Genomic DNA, 15,908 nt, shown 5'->3' with positions numbered 1-15,908 from the left:
TCATGATATCTTATGTGCCCTGTCCCATTTCCCCCCTCAAAACTACAACTTTTTGTCTTCCCCTTTACTGAATAACACTTTTTTTTCTGGGGCTATGTCAGGAGCCTGGGAAACTAAAATTAGTCACAGAGAGAAACGACAGCAGCGTAAACGTGATAAGGTGCAGACTGATTCTGGTTCATTGGATTCAACTATCCCTGGGATAGAAAATACCATCACAGTTACCACCGAGCAACTTACAACTGCATCATTTCCTGTTGGTTCCAAGAAGAATAAAGGTATATTGGTGGAACATAAGAGTCATACATCAAATCCAGCTCCTTTTAATCAGATGTACAAAATATCATTCTGTCAAAATTTGACTATTTTGAACTGCTTACATCACTGTGCTGATATACCCTTCTTCGTGAGAGCACTGTGGACCACATACTGGTTTACTTGATAACTAGCAGTGTTAATTGTTCCGTACTGCCCAATGAATGGCCTGCTGAATTAAAATTGCCTTTCTGCCTTGAGTCACATGAGAAAATGATGTTGCCTTTTTTTCTTGTGTGCGTTGCTTCGCCCCAGCTCTTTTACATCTCCGTTTCTTTTAGTGGACAAGACATTTATTAAATAAAATTGACACCAATCCTGCATGTTGGATGCTTTCATTCCAAGATGAAGCAAGCATGTTCTGGGTAGTGCAGGCTCTATCTGGACTTCTTATCACCCTGACTTTTTGAGAATGCCATACGTGTTTGATAAAGCTGGACTGGAACTTCCGAGGTTGTTGAGCTAATGTTCTTCCCAAGTATTTCAAGTGCTCACACTATCCAATACTGATGGCTTCTTAGCTAAAGCTCTTTACATTGCCATCTGCAGTGATACCATTCAACTTGGGCATTGACTTTTCTTTCTTTACCTTTTTATTAATTGCCTCCTCACCCCGCATTTGTCTCCAGGCCACTTTCTTAGTCTTGCTATCTTTTACTTTTTTGCTTGAAGACTTGCTGGAATTTATTGCTTTGATATAGCAATGACTTCTATTTATGCTTTTTCACTGTTAAACATATTAGCCATACTTTAGTGCTTCTTTCTGTTGATGACCCTTTTTCACTGTCTTGTGCATGCCTTCCTTGCTAGGACAATCCTGTGTCTTGCTGATTTTTTGATACATTGTAATCATTAAATGCTTTTTAGTGTCAGAGAAATGGTATCTTTGTTACAGTATGTTTTCATACCCCTTGCCGTACCCCTGGCCGTATTTCCTAAGTCCTGGTCCCAAATACTAGCAGTGTTCTTTTTAAGTTGGATGTATTTGCTTCCAGGATTATTGAAAAGGCAGCTGGCATTGTTGAGAGGTGGCAAAGTTGAATCCAATTACAAAGCCCCAGTTCTCCAGTTCCTATTTAAAAGAATCTCATAAACATTACAGAACAGCAGACTCCACATATACTTGAATGATTTTCCAGGTCCTATATTGCCATTTTCGTTGACTAAGAATATGGTAACTATAGAACATAGTTCCTTAAGGACATGTCAAGTATGTTGTGAGTAACACTCTCTTCCAATATAAGAATTTAGTACTTGAAGAAATAATTTCTTAAAATTAATAAGTGAAAATAAATTTGTATGTTAACTCCTAATTTAATGTGCATAGTGGCCTATTTAGTATTAAATAAATTTTATTTCTATTTCAACCAGGTGATTCTCATCTAAATGTTCAAGTTAGCAACTTTAAGTCTGGAAAAGGAGATTCTACACTTCAGGGTGAGAGAAATTACATGTAACTTAAATTGAAGGCCCATCAGAATAGAAACTTGTATACATGTCTCTTTCCTCACATGAATGATACAGAAGGAAAAAAAGGCTTAGAAATGATTTTTAATTACTAAAGTAACATAATCACAATCCAGAGATTTTGGAAAATGGATAAAAAGAAAAATCATTCCCACTTCTAACAGTCTTTGGTATGTTTCTCCCTCTCCCCATATGTAAAAACATTTTTTTAGTAATAGTTTATATGCTATTTTTATTCTTGCTTGCATTGTGTAAGCCAATAGAGAAAAGAAAGTTTTAGGGTGGGGGAGGACTTGGTTTCAATGTAAACATTTATGGGATAAAATATTTTACCCCTGTTTATTAAGGGAAGAAAATCTTAAACCTATAATTGTTCAAATTGCATTCTTAACGATATCAAATATTTTACAATAAATGGGACTACAGTCTGAAGTTATACCATGCTTCACAATTAGAAAATACATTTTATTTGCTCATTTATGGTAAAGACTGAATTAAGTAGAGTGGTATACCTTACCTAAAAACTAAAAGTGTGGTAGTAAAATATAAACTCGGAAATGAAAAAGCACCTTCTTGTTTCAGGCTTGTTTTAATCCTGTCAGCTTCCTTTCATTCCCATGGTTCTCAATCCTGGCTGTACATTATAGTCATCTAGGAAGCTTTGAAAACCGACACACACACATACATACGTGTACCAGCATACAAATACTCTGATTTAATTTTATTTTTATTTTTTTTAATAATCTCTGCACCCAACATGGGTCTTGAACTCACAACCCCAAGATTAAGAGTTACATGCTCTACCGACTTGAGCTAGCCAAGCACCCTTAGAGCTTCTGATTTTAATTAGTCTGGGCTGAGGCTCCAGTGTCTACTTTTAAGAAGTTTTTCAGTTGATTTTAATGTGCAGCCAGGTTTCAGAATCACTGCCTTATACTTCGTGTGTGTGTGTATACGTGTGTGTATAAATATTTAAGAAAAGAACATGTAACTAAGGAGAAGTGCTCATATTTTTAGTGGGTGAGTATTCTGAGTACAGCAGAATATGTGCTGTTTTCCTGTTTGCTCTTTTGTACTTTCTTTGAGCAAGTCATTCTGCTGTTGAAAGCATCAGTAATATATAAAGTTCAAGCCTACTCTTAGTTTTTAAATTAAAAGTCATTCATGGTGGTCATGTCACTTTTAAGAGTTTTCATTTTTATTTTTAAAGCTCAAGCTATTTAGGGGACAGTAGAAGATAAAAGGAGTGATAAATATAAGCCAGGCAGTCAGAGAAATTTGAACATATCTCAGTTTTATCAGTTTTTAACCTTCTTTTCTTTTCTTTAAGTTTCTTCAGGATTGAACGAAAACCTCACTGTAAATGGAGGAGGCTGGAATGAAAAGTCTGTAAAACTCTCCTCACAGATCAGTGCAGGTGAGGAGAAGTGGAACTCTGTTTCACCTGCCTCTGCAGGCAAGAGGAAAAGTGAGCCATCTGCCTGGGGCCAAGACACTGGAGATGTTAATGCAAATGGAAAAGACTGGGGAAGGAGTTGGAGTGACCGTTCAATATTTTCTGGCATTGGTAAGAAGTGTTGGAAATTTTTAAGTTCATTTACAGTTGCTTCTTTCTGGTACATTTTGAATTTTTGAGGAATGAAAAAAAAAAAAAAAAAACCCATGAGTAGAAAATAGGAGTAAAGCTATACAGAACTAATAGTAACTAACTCATTCAAATCCTTCACATAGAGCAAAGTGGGAACTAAAAAAGTCAGTAGTAGCTTTACTTAGTGTTCTGACATACTTTTTATCTGATTATCATCCAATTATCAGTATAACTAAGGGGTATAATTGTGTGTTTTTGGTAATGTTATAAATGTAATGTGTGAGCAGACTTTTTAATTAATTTCAACAGTTTTTCTGTTGAGTTTAAATAAGAATAATAAAAGTTTACAGCATCCACTTTTATACTGTTTCACAGTCTACAAAATGCCTTTTTATAATTAATTTTTCCTCTTTGGTTTTAAAGATACAGACAGTAATTGAGAAGTTTATTCTTGTTGAAAGCTATCAAATAAAAAGCAACTTAAATTCCAGTGTGTGTGTGTGTGTGTGTGGTGTGTGTGTGTGTGTGTGTGTGTGTGTGTGTTACAGAAAAGTCCATGTTTAATATGGAAAACTAAAGAGAAGGAAAACCGCACTGTTCTCACACCACCCAGTGACAACCACTGTTTTTTTATTTTTTAATGGTCTTTTTTTCCCGTGTAGTTTTTTTGGGTTTTGTTTTGTTTTTGTTTTGTTTTACATAATCTAAAATGGATATGCAATTTTATGTCCCCCCCTACACACACACACTTAATATAGTAACATAAACATTTTCCTATTTGTATTTTATTTATTTGAAAGCCCTATATCATATAAGCATAGCATATAAATTATTCAGCTATTCCCACAATATCAAAAAAATTTTTTCTGTTTTTTAACCATTGTAAATAACATTGAATTGACTATATTTTGGGTTATTTCTTTAGCATAGAGTCTTGGGAGTGATGTTACTGGGTTTAAGGGACTATAAACATACAGTGCTCTATGACATGTTGACAAAGTATTTTCTAAGAGAGTAGTTCTAATTTAGCATCAATTAGTGATGCTAAATTGTCAGCATCAATATGAGTGCCATTTATCATGTGCTGACCAAGACTGGGTATTCTTATTTAAAAAATCTTTTCTAACTTGATACAAAATACATAAATTGTTCTGGTTAACTTTTTAAAATCAGTAACAAGGTTGAATATTTTTCACAACTTTCTTGATCATTTCTATTTTATGAATTGTCTATTCATGTTCTTCGCCCATTTGTCTAACGGCCTCTTGTTTGTTTGTTTTTTTTTAATCAAGTTGTAATTCTTTGTATATTAAATGTACACTTTTTTCTGTTGTGCTTGTTGCAGATACTTTTGTTTTAGTTCTTTTATTTGGGAGAGTGATAGACACTACAGGGTTTTTAGTGGTTAAGTGGAAAAAACTTTCTCCCAGCGTTATTTGCTTTTCCCATCACTTTTAAATCTAAGAAGACTCAAGTTGACTATTGTCCCCAAGAAGCCAACTCTAGATCTACTGACAATTATTTTTAAGTTTGTTCTTCCTTGAAATGTCCAGAAATTGTGTAGAAATACCAAAATTTGTTTGGAAGAAGACAGTCCCTCATTCCCAGCCTCATTTTCCATAGTGAGGAAAGCAGAAATGTCATATTTAACAAAAGATCATCAGATTTTTATCAAGTAATGTTAAAAACTATGGCCTTTTCAGATATTTGCAATTTACTTATAAAAGCTATGTAGCATTTTCCTAATTAGGACATAAATTAGATGGTATCTGCTTAGTGGTTGCTACAGATAAAATTAAGCATCAGGTTAGAGTTCCTTCCTGGGTGGATTTGTACCTTTGTTGAAATTGAAATGGAACTATATTAAATTGGGTTTATAGTGAATCTCTAAGAAAAGACTGGTGTGACTGGTCTCATGGATATATATATATATTGCTTAAAATACTCATTTATGTTTGTAAGAAAGATCTTGAAAATGTTGAGGAAATAGTATAATACAGTGGAATGAGTGTGGACTAGTAGAAATGGACCTATTTGGAATGAATCCCTGTTTTCCCACATAATAACTTTTATGGAAATCAGGCTTAGCTTTTTTAACCTTAGTTTTTTAATCATAAAGAAGTCCAATGTATGAACCTCCTATTTTAATAGTTGTGAGGATTGGCTGTAATGAATGTCAAGTACCAAGTGCAGTGCCTGGCTCCAAGTTGTAGCATAATTATGGTAAATAATAAGGTAGCTTGCTAAAGTAGAGAAAGACATAGGCTTTGGAAATCAGCTTAAGTTCCAGTCATGGGTCAGCTGTTTTTTGGCTGTCAGAAAGTACCTTAACTACTCTGAAATTATGCCTAGCATGCTTACACTAAGGATTAGTGTTTGGTATGAAGAGCTTGGCCTATAATAGACATCCAGTAAATAGAAGCTATTGCTGTATTGTCCTAATTTCTAAGGTTATCTTTAAATATTATTATCATAGTTTAAATCTGTACGTATCTTTCAACTTTTCTTTTGCAAATTGAAGGTTCCAAGTGACGTTCTTTATTTTAACAGCTGCTTGGTCTAGTGTGGATAGGGGAATGAATACCTCTGAACAGAATTCTTCTTTTGCATCTCTCACACTTAACTCTGCTGTTTCTGGTATGTGAAAACAGTCTTTCATTTAGTTAACAAAAGAATTTCTGTTTAAATTCTTTTTAGCTCATGCTATTTGAAAAATAGTCAAGTACTGCTATCAACATAAATAATAGATAAAGTAGCAGAGGCCTTAATAAAAGGGAAGAAAAGAAGACCTAAATTCTTAACTATAGGTGGCTTGGTTCCTTTCTCTTGTGAAGATAGTTAGATTCTGTGGCCTAACATTACTGAAAGTTCTTTGGCACACAGACAAATAAAAAGAGAAGGCCTTCCCTTCAGGCTCATGATACTTTTCTGTTACTAGCGTATTTCTACCGTACTTCTGCTTGCAATTTCTATTTTTACCTTTACTCATCATGAGTTTACATGTAAGCCTTTTAGGTTATATAGACCCTCACATAATAACTCTACTTAGAGTATCTGTTGATTTAGAAAATACAGTGTTACTAATAATCTGTTATCATTTCAGCATTACTTAAATGGAGGTGCCTTTTATTAATCATAAAGAAGTCCAATGTACTTAACAAATACTACATAAATGTGGGAGGTGTTTAGCTTGTAACCTTTTGTTCACTGTGGAATTCATGGACCCAGTTTACTAATTAGGTAGCTCCACAGTGTCTGGAGTCACTAGAATGAGAGGTCAGCAGACTTTTTTTCTAAGGGCACAGTAATAAGTATTTTAGGCTTTGTGGGCCCTGCTGTCTCTGCGGAACTACTTAGTTCTGATACTATAGCCGGAAGGCAGCCAGAGAGAATACATGAACAGATGGCTGTGTCTGGTTTTGAAATACTATTCTTTCGATTTTTTTAAAGTCATTTGTAAATATAAAAACTGATCATGGCTCATGGGTCACACAAAAAGGGAGTGTTTGCATTTGGCCTGTGGGTCGTAGTTTGCCAACCCCTTGCTCTCATAGACTACATTTCAGTTCCAGAGATAGGAATTAATTGCCTTTCATTTGATGACTTGGCACAGCACAGATGCTCTTCTCTTCATATATTCAGGGAAAGAGAAAGCAGCATGGGCTACTAAGGAAATAGCAGTAATGTTACTCTGGTGCTTATAGGCAGCTAATATGCTAATAATACATGAGTTTATAGTGTTATTCTACTTGTTTAAATTTATATTTAAAAATATGTAACTATTTTAAGTGTGCAACAAGCCATTATATTAGTAGAAGGCTGGTAAGATCATCTTTAACCAGGTGAAAACGTGTAAGTTAGGAAGGACTTTTATAAGAGGTCATAAGTGTATATAAGTCTTTTATGGTAACTGGTTTTCTTAACCATTTCTTTGTATCAGTGGCTCTGAATCCAAAGTGAGTATCAGAGTCTCCCAAGGATTTTAGTACATGTGGGAATTCTGATTCAGAAGGTCTGGGGTATAGGTATCCCTGAAGGAGAATCCCTGCTTTTATGTTTGCATTCTAAAATGAATTTATAGCTGTAGAACAAGGATTTTTGACCTGGTACCGATGAATTTCTGTGCCCCCAAAATTATCTGCAAAATTTTGTGTAAGTTCTGGACAGTAGTCCGTCACAGCTTTCATCAGATTCTAAAGATGGTGTGACCCCATTCTCACCCCACCTCCTCCCCAAAAATGAAGACAGAAGGAACTTAGAAGATAATAGTCTCTTCTCTTTAAGTGCACCTGAACGTAACTTGATCTCTGAACCACCAGCTTCCCTTCCCTCTGTGTCACCTCTCTAGATAATCATGTTTCTTTAGCTTTTTCTTAGGCAGAACATTCCCGCAAACCCCCAGGTATTTTCTAGCTCTCTCTTAAGGTTCTCTCAGGTTATAGGCATATCCTGAAACATTCAGGATTTCTTTTATGCTTTTTTATTTTTCATTAAGAAAAAAATAAAAGAACTTTTTTTCACCTTGAAATTTGTAGATTATCAGTTTAAAATAGGTATTATAAAAGACTAAATTTAGTGGATTGATACTAAGGACAATATATACTATCCAATCAGTTAATTCAATCAAGTGAATTATGCTTAATCTGAAATTACCCTCAATTCTACTTTTCCTTAACTCTTTTTCTAATGTCTGAATTTTTCCTTTTAGGGGAAAAAAAAAATTAAACTCCGTGTGCAAAGTATAGAACTATTGTTATAAAGCATCATTAGAAAATTCCATTTTTAATTTTATTGCATTCGTTTTCATTTAAGGGTCTACTGCTGAGCCAGTTTCTCATTCTACCACTTCTGATTATCAGTGGGATGTTAGCCGTAATCAACCCTATATCGATGATGAATGGTCTGGGTTAAGTATGTCCTTTTAAAATTATGTTTTTGTTTTTGTTTTTTCAGAATTTTCTTTCTAGCACCCTAAATTCATGCTTTATGTTTTAATTTTAATCCTAATTTTCACCTCTTAGGCCATAGTAATATAATTTAATACTAAATGTGTATACTACTTGTAAACTGATGATTGAATATCTGTAGAATTTAAATTTATACTTTTTGTGATTGAGGCAATATTTAAACATGATGTTTTCTTATAGTTGCTCTGTAGTTTTTATTTTAAATTTTTTTGTTTTAAATGAATGTTCTGCTTCTCTTAACTTTAGTCTAATAGAATGAATATAATATATAGGAATGGCTTTCAATTTGTGAGGTAATGCAAGTTTCGTATTATAAAATCATTTTCTTAGCCTGATTCCCACTGGAATCTTAGGAAGGTTAAAAACAAGAGTTAGTTTTTTGTTGTTGTTGTTTTTGTTTTTGTTTTTTAAAAAAAAAAAGGAAGAGAAAAGAAGATGGATTTTATGTTCAGAGAACTTACGCCATCTTCACCTTAAAAAAAAAAAAAAACAACTGATAAGATTTTTTTCCCCTGCAACTTCAAACCTCAAAATGTACTCCTTTCTCAGAATTTTTACAGCCATCCTTTTATTTATTTAGCATTTGTTACCTTGTGGACTTCTCCACTGTTTGGTCAGCATGTGTGGGGGTAGAAATTCTTGAAGAATATCTTGTGTTTCTTCAAGTAGAGTTGAAATGAAACTCTCTAAAACTAGGAACTTCCCATTACTCCTGGAGCCTCAGTACCTAGTGCAGTGCTTTACAAAACACAGGTGTTCAGTAGTAATAATGATAAGAAAAGCAAATAGCTGACTGTACCAGGCACTGGTCTAAGTCTTGTGCATTTTATTAGATTATTTTAATGGTTACACCAGTTCTACGAGGTATCTGTGTTTTCCCCACACTTTCCAGATGAAGAAACTGAGGCAAAGGAAACTTACCTAACCTACACACAGCTAGTGGAGGAAATGGTATCAGACTTGGGTAGTCTGACACCAGAGTTTATGCTCTTAAAATCTTACCACATGGTCCAGCCTTAGTGATCATTGTAATCACGGAGGTAAATTTGCAATGCAGTACAAAAAAGTAGTCTGTAGACTACTTAGTCTCTACACATTCACTGAAGCACAATTCTTGCAGATTAAAGGAAGTGAGCTGGAAAGGGTAGATGAGGCCATAAAAAGCCTTGAATTGCTGGCTAAAGATTAGGGAAGTGGGGTTGGCGTGCTACCTGGGAATGTATTTCCTACTTCTAGTCCTTACTTTAATACATAGTACCTCCTATGGCTTGGACTTCAGCACTTACCTTGGAATCTGGATAATTGAGCTGTAAGATGGAGCAAATAATCTGTCCTATCTACTTCTGTAGATCGTTGTGAGGTTTTAATGTGGTAATGAATGAACATCAAAGCTTTTTGCAGGGCGCCTGGGTGGCTCAGTGGGTTAAGCCGCTGCCTTCGGCTCGGGTCATGATCTCAGGGTCCTGGGATCGAGTCCCGCATCGGGTTCTCTGCTCAGCGGGGAGCCTGCTTCCCTCTCTCTCTGCCTGCCTTTCCGTCTACTTGTAATTTCTCTCTGTCAAATAAATAAATAAAATCTTTAAAAAAAAAAAAAAAGCTTTTTGCAGATTAAACAGTACCGTGTAAATCCCTAAGGTATTACAGGATGTGAAGATAACGATTATGGGGGGGAAAAGTCTGTACTTTGGGAAGAATGGTCAGCTTTGTGCAGAATAGAATTGAAGAGCGATTATAGGAATGCTAGAGAAGAGCAGCGAGGCAACTGGGGGCTGAGGCGGAGAACATCCAAGCCATCAGGGCTCTAGGTTTCCCTGCCTGCACAGAGTAACTCCACTTTTATCCATTTTAGAGTTCTTAATGACATGGAAAACACGATTGGCTGCTAATATAAAAGACTGAAGAAAAAGCATATATCCACAGGACACTATTGCAAAATAAAAGTATCAGAAACACTGTCTTTCAGTGGTTAGGCTGTTGGAAGTCTTTTAAGTCCAAAGTCTCTGTTTTAACCTCATTTTTCTCTGTGAATTTTATTTTTTGTGTTATCATCTTTAATGTGGCTAATTTTGATACTCCATGAACTTAATTATTCCTTCTAAATTTATAAGATGCGTGACTCAGTATTTGAGATAACTAATCCACAGAGTATGTGTATGTGTGTGTGAATGTACACACATACGCTAGCTTTACATATAGTAGTGTCATCTGATTAAGATACTGACCATCTGGTTTGAGGCATAAACATCATTACCTGACAAAAAGGCATTGAATTTACCCAAATGCTTGAATATAAAGTTGATTCTAAACTACAGAAGATAACATTTTTTTAATTCATTTTTTAAGATTTTATTTATTTATTTGACGGAGAGATAGAGAGCACAAGTAGGCAGAGCAGCAGGCAGAGGGAGAGGGAGAAGCAGGCTCTCCACCAAGCAGGGAGCCCGACGTGGGTCTTGATCCCAGGACTCTGGGATCATGACCTGAGCCGAAAGCAGCCACTTAACCGACTGAACCACCCAGGTGCCCCAAGATAACATTTTTTTTTTTTTTTTAAAGATTTTGTTTATTTATTTGACAGAGAGAGATCACAAGTAGGCAGAGAGGCAGGCAGAGAGAGAGGAGGAAGCAGGCTCTCTGCCGAGCAGAGAGCCCGATGCGGGGCTCGATCCCAGGACTCTGGGATCATGACCTGAGCCGAAGGCAGAGGCTTTAATCCACTGAGCCACCCAGGCGCCCCCAAGATAACATTTTTTTAAAGAGAATGTTGATTTTATTAGTTGTCTTGATCTTTGTAAAGGAACATCATCATAACCCCTGTAACGAGTCCGATTTTGATAGGATTTTGTTTTTGTTGGCACGCCAGAGCAAATGAATTTGCTGCAGCATAGTTAAGGGGTTAAGAGCAAGAGTTTGAGGACCAACTGCTTGGGTTTGAATACTTAGCCTTTACCCTTAGACAGGTGCGTAGCGTGGTCATTGTATGCCTCAGTTTCATCATTTGTAAAAAGAATACTACTTCTCCCACAGCTGTGAGAGAATTAAATGATAAAATATATATATAGCACCTAGAACACTGCCTGATTATACAGTAAATATTCAATCAGTGCTATGGTGCTATTGATATTCTTCTGGGGCAACATTTGTCTACTCAGTGGAGTAGTACTGTCTGAACACTAGAGTCTTTCTAACATAGTTGTTTTGTTGAACTAAAGTTAATACTAAAATAAGTTATGACCAAAAATGACTGACAGCCATTTTTTTTAACTGAGATAAAATAAGTGATTAGCTATGAGATGCTTAAACCTAAAACATTAAAGTCCCTTACCATTTTGAAAAGACACTAATACAGCTGTTTGAAAAGATATCTGCATACCAATAGGAGAGTTTTGAGAAATGAAAAGTTAATCTGTTTATAAATGGAGAAAACTATCCAGTGAATTAAACTATACTGCATAGTTTCCTTAAAGGAAGTTTTATTAGCATATTAGGCCCATGAATCTTAAGAATTATGTGTTTAGAAGTCTCCTGGTGACAACTTTTATGTTAAGGTGATCTCTTGATTTATGAAGTAGTTATATTTGATCCCAATTAATACAAAAACAAGCAAACAAGCCTGAAATCAATAAACCTGGAAAAAAATCACCGTATACCTTTATAAAGCCAATAGAGATTTGTGCTTCTCTTAATGTTCTTATAGAAGTTAAACCATAGGTTGCTGTCATTCCCCAACCTTTTTGGTTATCTAAGCCTTTGAAAAAGTAATGTTATGAAATACTTTACTAGATATTTACCTGTTATCCCTCCACACCACCATGTTTATTAAGAAAATATTTTATGTTAGTGTATTGCCCATCCACCTATGTAAACTTTTTTTCTTATAAAAGAAAATAAAGTGTCGTTTCCAGCCAGCAGCCTTAGAGACCTGGCTTATGGAGAGCAGTTTTCCAAATCTGCATTTCTTATTTGTAAGGTTTAAACAAAACCTGTGACATTCAGGTCTCCTAACAGTATTGTTAATGAATGCTTAATGTAAGATGAGCAGTTGGTTCCAGATGTCTACTAGATGTCTCTATACTTGTAAAAATGATTTCTGCATTATGACACACCAAATGTATCTTACTGAGAGATTTATTGGGATTGTAAGAAATTTTTCGGGGTGCCGGGGTGGCTCAGTCAAGCTTCTGCCTTTGGCTTGAATCATGATCCTAGGGTTCTAGGATTGAGCCCCACATTGGGCTCCCTGCTCTGCGGGAAGCCTTCTTCTCCCTCTTCCACTCCCCCTGCTGTGTTCCCTCTCTCACTGTCTTTCTCTGTCAAATAAATAAATGAAATCTTTAAAAAAAAAAAAAAAGAAAGAAAAAAAGAAATTCTTAGTTGTGTATGCCTGGTAGCTTAGAAACTGGCTCTCTTGTTAATGTCCTCAGTGCTACATAAACGCGGCACCTACCGTTCATTGAGCACATACTGCATTGCTAAAGCACTGCTTTAGGTTTATCTAGTATAATCTTCTCAGCCATCCTGTAGAGTTAAGTGTATAACCCACGAAGATAATGAAATTTGACCCATATCACAGTTAGAAAGTGGTAGATCAATATTCAGATGTAGATCTGGTCGACTCCAAGCTCCATGCTCTTAACCCCTGTGTTAATACTGTGTTCTGCCTGTGCATTCCTGCTCATGGTAGTAAAATTAGGAAGGGATTTCCTTTATTGTAACATACTTCATGGTTGTCATCACTTGTTCCATGTTTTTCCTCCACTAGACTATCAATTCTTATGTTTTCAGTCTCTCTCCATCCTCTACTAGTTTAGCCCTTCTTCTCCCTTTCCATACACCTGTGACAGAAAGTCTCACTCTGTATGTAAATGTCTCTTGTACTTACCTATTTTCATCTCTGAATAGATAAGACCAGGAGCTCCATGTTGGTAGAGGGGGGGTGAGGGAGTATATTGTACTAATTTTTGTATGTCTAGTACCTACCCAGCTCAAATTCTAGTATATATTAAGTGCTTAATAAGGTGAAATTTCTGTAATTCCACTATTAAGATATATCTCTTGTTACTATATTATTTTCTTCAATCTCTTTCTCATATAAATTTGGGATCATGTTTTAAAGACAGTTTTGTCTATTTTTTTTCTGTGAGCATTTTCTCAGGTCATTATATTCTTCCAAAACACAGGTTTTTAAAGCCTTCATGAGGTATCATAACACCTCCTGTTTAAATAAAAATATTAGAGTTCACATAAAGAAATAAGAATAGCAAAGAAAATAAGAATCAGGCAGATGTCATTCAAGTTACTAAAATGGAATACAGAGTTACATAAGGCACACCATCCCAAGAATATATCAGTGAAATAGGATAGAAATTCCAGAAACAGACTGAAGTGTATGTGAAAGAATTCAGTAGTTAATAAAAGTAGCATTTGACATTAATAGAAAAAGCTTGGATTTTTCAAAAAAAAGCACTGCTGGAATTACTTGTTCTCCATTTAGAAATAGAGCTTAACTCCTATCATCTTTAAACCACTGGAAATGAAACCTGGCTGTAAGTAGTGATTGCAGAAATAGATATGGAAGCATTTCTGAAATCCAGGAAGAGGAGAGAAGAATTGACTTTGAGAGCTGCTTAACCACGATAAAACCAAAGACTATTTTACCCTTTATAGAATAAGCAAGTGATAGCTTCCCAAAGGAGGTAAAATTCTTTGCCTTCTAGAGTGAAAGAAAGGAATCTAAAAGTCTGGAATAAAAATTTACTCTTGAGGGTAGATGATAGAAGCCCTGAATATGACTTGAATATTTTGGAATTATCAAAGTAGCATTGAATAATCTGGAAAACGTAAGAAGGTACAGATTAAATATTAAAGTAAGAAGGGGTTACAGCCATTAAAAGTCATAAAGTAATTATTTAAAAAAAAATAGGAAATTTTTAGAAATAGAAATTACATATTCTGTCATGACTTGATGAATTCGAAGAAGAACCTAATCTTAAAAAGCTCCTAAAGAGGGGAGGAGGTGTAGTGTAAAAGGACGGATGGGGGGCATAATTTTGGCACCGCTGTCAAAGATATGTACTGATGTATACCGTAGAAAATAAATCAAATACAAAAATGGAATGACCAAAGGGAAAAAATGACCAGGAACCAGACCAAGTTAGACATAAACAGTACAAAGAGACCAAATTCAGGAGGTTGATCACAAAGGAATTAGAGTGAAATTAAATGGGTAATTCTTAAGTTTCCTAGAGTGTCTTAGGAATTCCATTTGATTAGCCATATGATGTGCCTAGCACAAGTGGGGCAAAGGTTTTTACCATCATATTACTGGGTTTTCTTCTAGCTCTTAATATGTGCTTGGGAAAAGGAAGGAAGAACAATAGTTTAAAATTATAGCTTAGTTCAACATAAGGAATCTTAGTTTTTGCATTTTAGTTTTTGGCAGAAATGATAGATACCTAATTCACACTGTTAAATTTTAGATGGTCTGTCTTCTGCTGATCCCAGCTCTGATTGGAATGCACCAGCAGAAGAGTGGGGAAATTGGGTAGATGAAGAAAGAGCTTCACTTCTAAAGTCCCAGGAACCAATTCCTGATGATCAAAAAGTGAGTAAAGGCATTGGCAAGTATGTCTATTTCTCTGTGCACCCAACTATATTATAATTATTAGGGGTTACATTCTGTATTATAAATACATCCGGTGGTAGAATTGTTTCCGAGCCATTCTGATATTATTTGCTTCAATCCTTATGCCTGCATGCCTTCTCTGTATCACTGTTTTCTCTTTCCACAAATTACCAAGGTTTCTGATACATGGAAAGCACTATTAGGCACTGATAAGAAAACACAGTTCCGGGACGCCTGGGTGGCTCAGTTGGTTAAGCAGCTGCCTTTGGCTCAGGTCATGATCCCAGGGTCCTGGGATCGAGTCCCACATCGGGCTCCTTGCTCCGCAGGGAGCCTGCTTCTCCCTCTGCCTCTGCCTTCCACTCTGTCTGCCTGTGCTCGCTCTCACTCTCTCTCTCTCTCTCTCTCTCTGACAAAAAAATAAATAAATAAAATCTTTAAAAAAAAAAGAAAAGAAAAGAAAACACAGTTCCTCTCCTCATCAGAATTAATAATACATATTATAATATATCAACTCTTAGTGTGTTTAGAGAAGAACAGATTGGTGGCCAATGAAAGATTTAGGAAGGCTTCGTAGCAACAGACAAGATTGAGAACACCATGAAAAAGCCATCAAGGCAGGAAAATAGTAAATCATTTAGTGGAAAGGTAAATAATACACATTTGTGGAATCAGTTGATGAAAAGTACGTTCCTTCTAGACTATACGTTCCTTAAAGAAAGGGACCATGAAGTTTTTATTTTTGAGGTTTAGCAACATGCTTGGCACTCAGTAAATAAATAAAAGGAATGATACATACCTTGCCACGTTTTTGTAAAATTTTATAAGTGATAACCTGTCGACAGCTTTTAAACTAGGAATAACCTAATTATCAGTAGGGTTAGGAAAATCTGGCTGGATGCAGTGGAAAGAAAGCTTGGGAAGCTGTTTTGTACTATTTTGGGGT

The 15,908-nt window shown here is 35.6% G+C and overlaps 1 protein-coding gene across 5 annotated transcripts in view; it reads left to right on the top strand.

The window, feature by feature from the left end:
• MTDH (metadherin) overlaps window positions 1–15,908 on the top strand; it is a 58,289-nt gene that overhangs the window by 25,937 nt on the left and 16,444 nt on the right. For 2 of the 5 annotated variants that reach the window (XM_082722799.1, XM_082722801.1), the window contains exons 4-9: window positions 102–278; window positions 1,687–1,752; window positions 3,113–3,349; window positions 5,921–6,007; window positions 8,183–8,281; window positions 14,817–14,941. In XM_082722799.1, the coding sequence (XP_082578925.1) occupies window positions 102–278; window positions 1,687–1,752; window positions 3,113–3,349; window positions 5,921–6,007; window positions 8,183–8,281; window positions 14,817–14,941 (791 nt within the window). The remainder of the gene's footprint in view (window positions 1–101; window positions 279–1,686; window positions 1,753–3,112; window positions 3,350–5,920; window positions 6,008–8,182; window positions 8,282–14,816; window positions 14,942–15,908) is intronic. The other 3 variants (XM_082722800.1, XM_082722803.1, XM_082722802.1) reach the window with 2 other exon arrangements.

Source organism: Mustela nivalis (assembly GCF_964662115.1).
Source record: "Mustela nivalis genome assembly, chromosome: 2".
NCBI classification, from domain to species: domain Eukaryota; kingdom Metazoa; phylum Chordata; class Mammalia; order Carnivora; family Mustelidae; genus Mustela; species Mustela nivalis.
The sequence above is the reverse complement of the archived record's forward strand: the minus strand, read 5'-3'. Positions and strand labels throughout refer to the sequence as shown.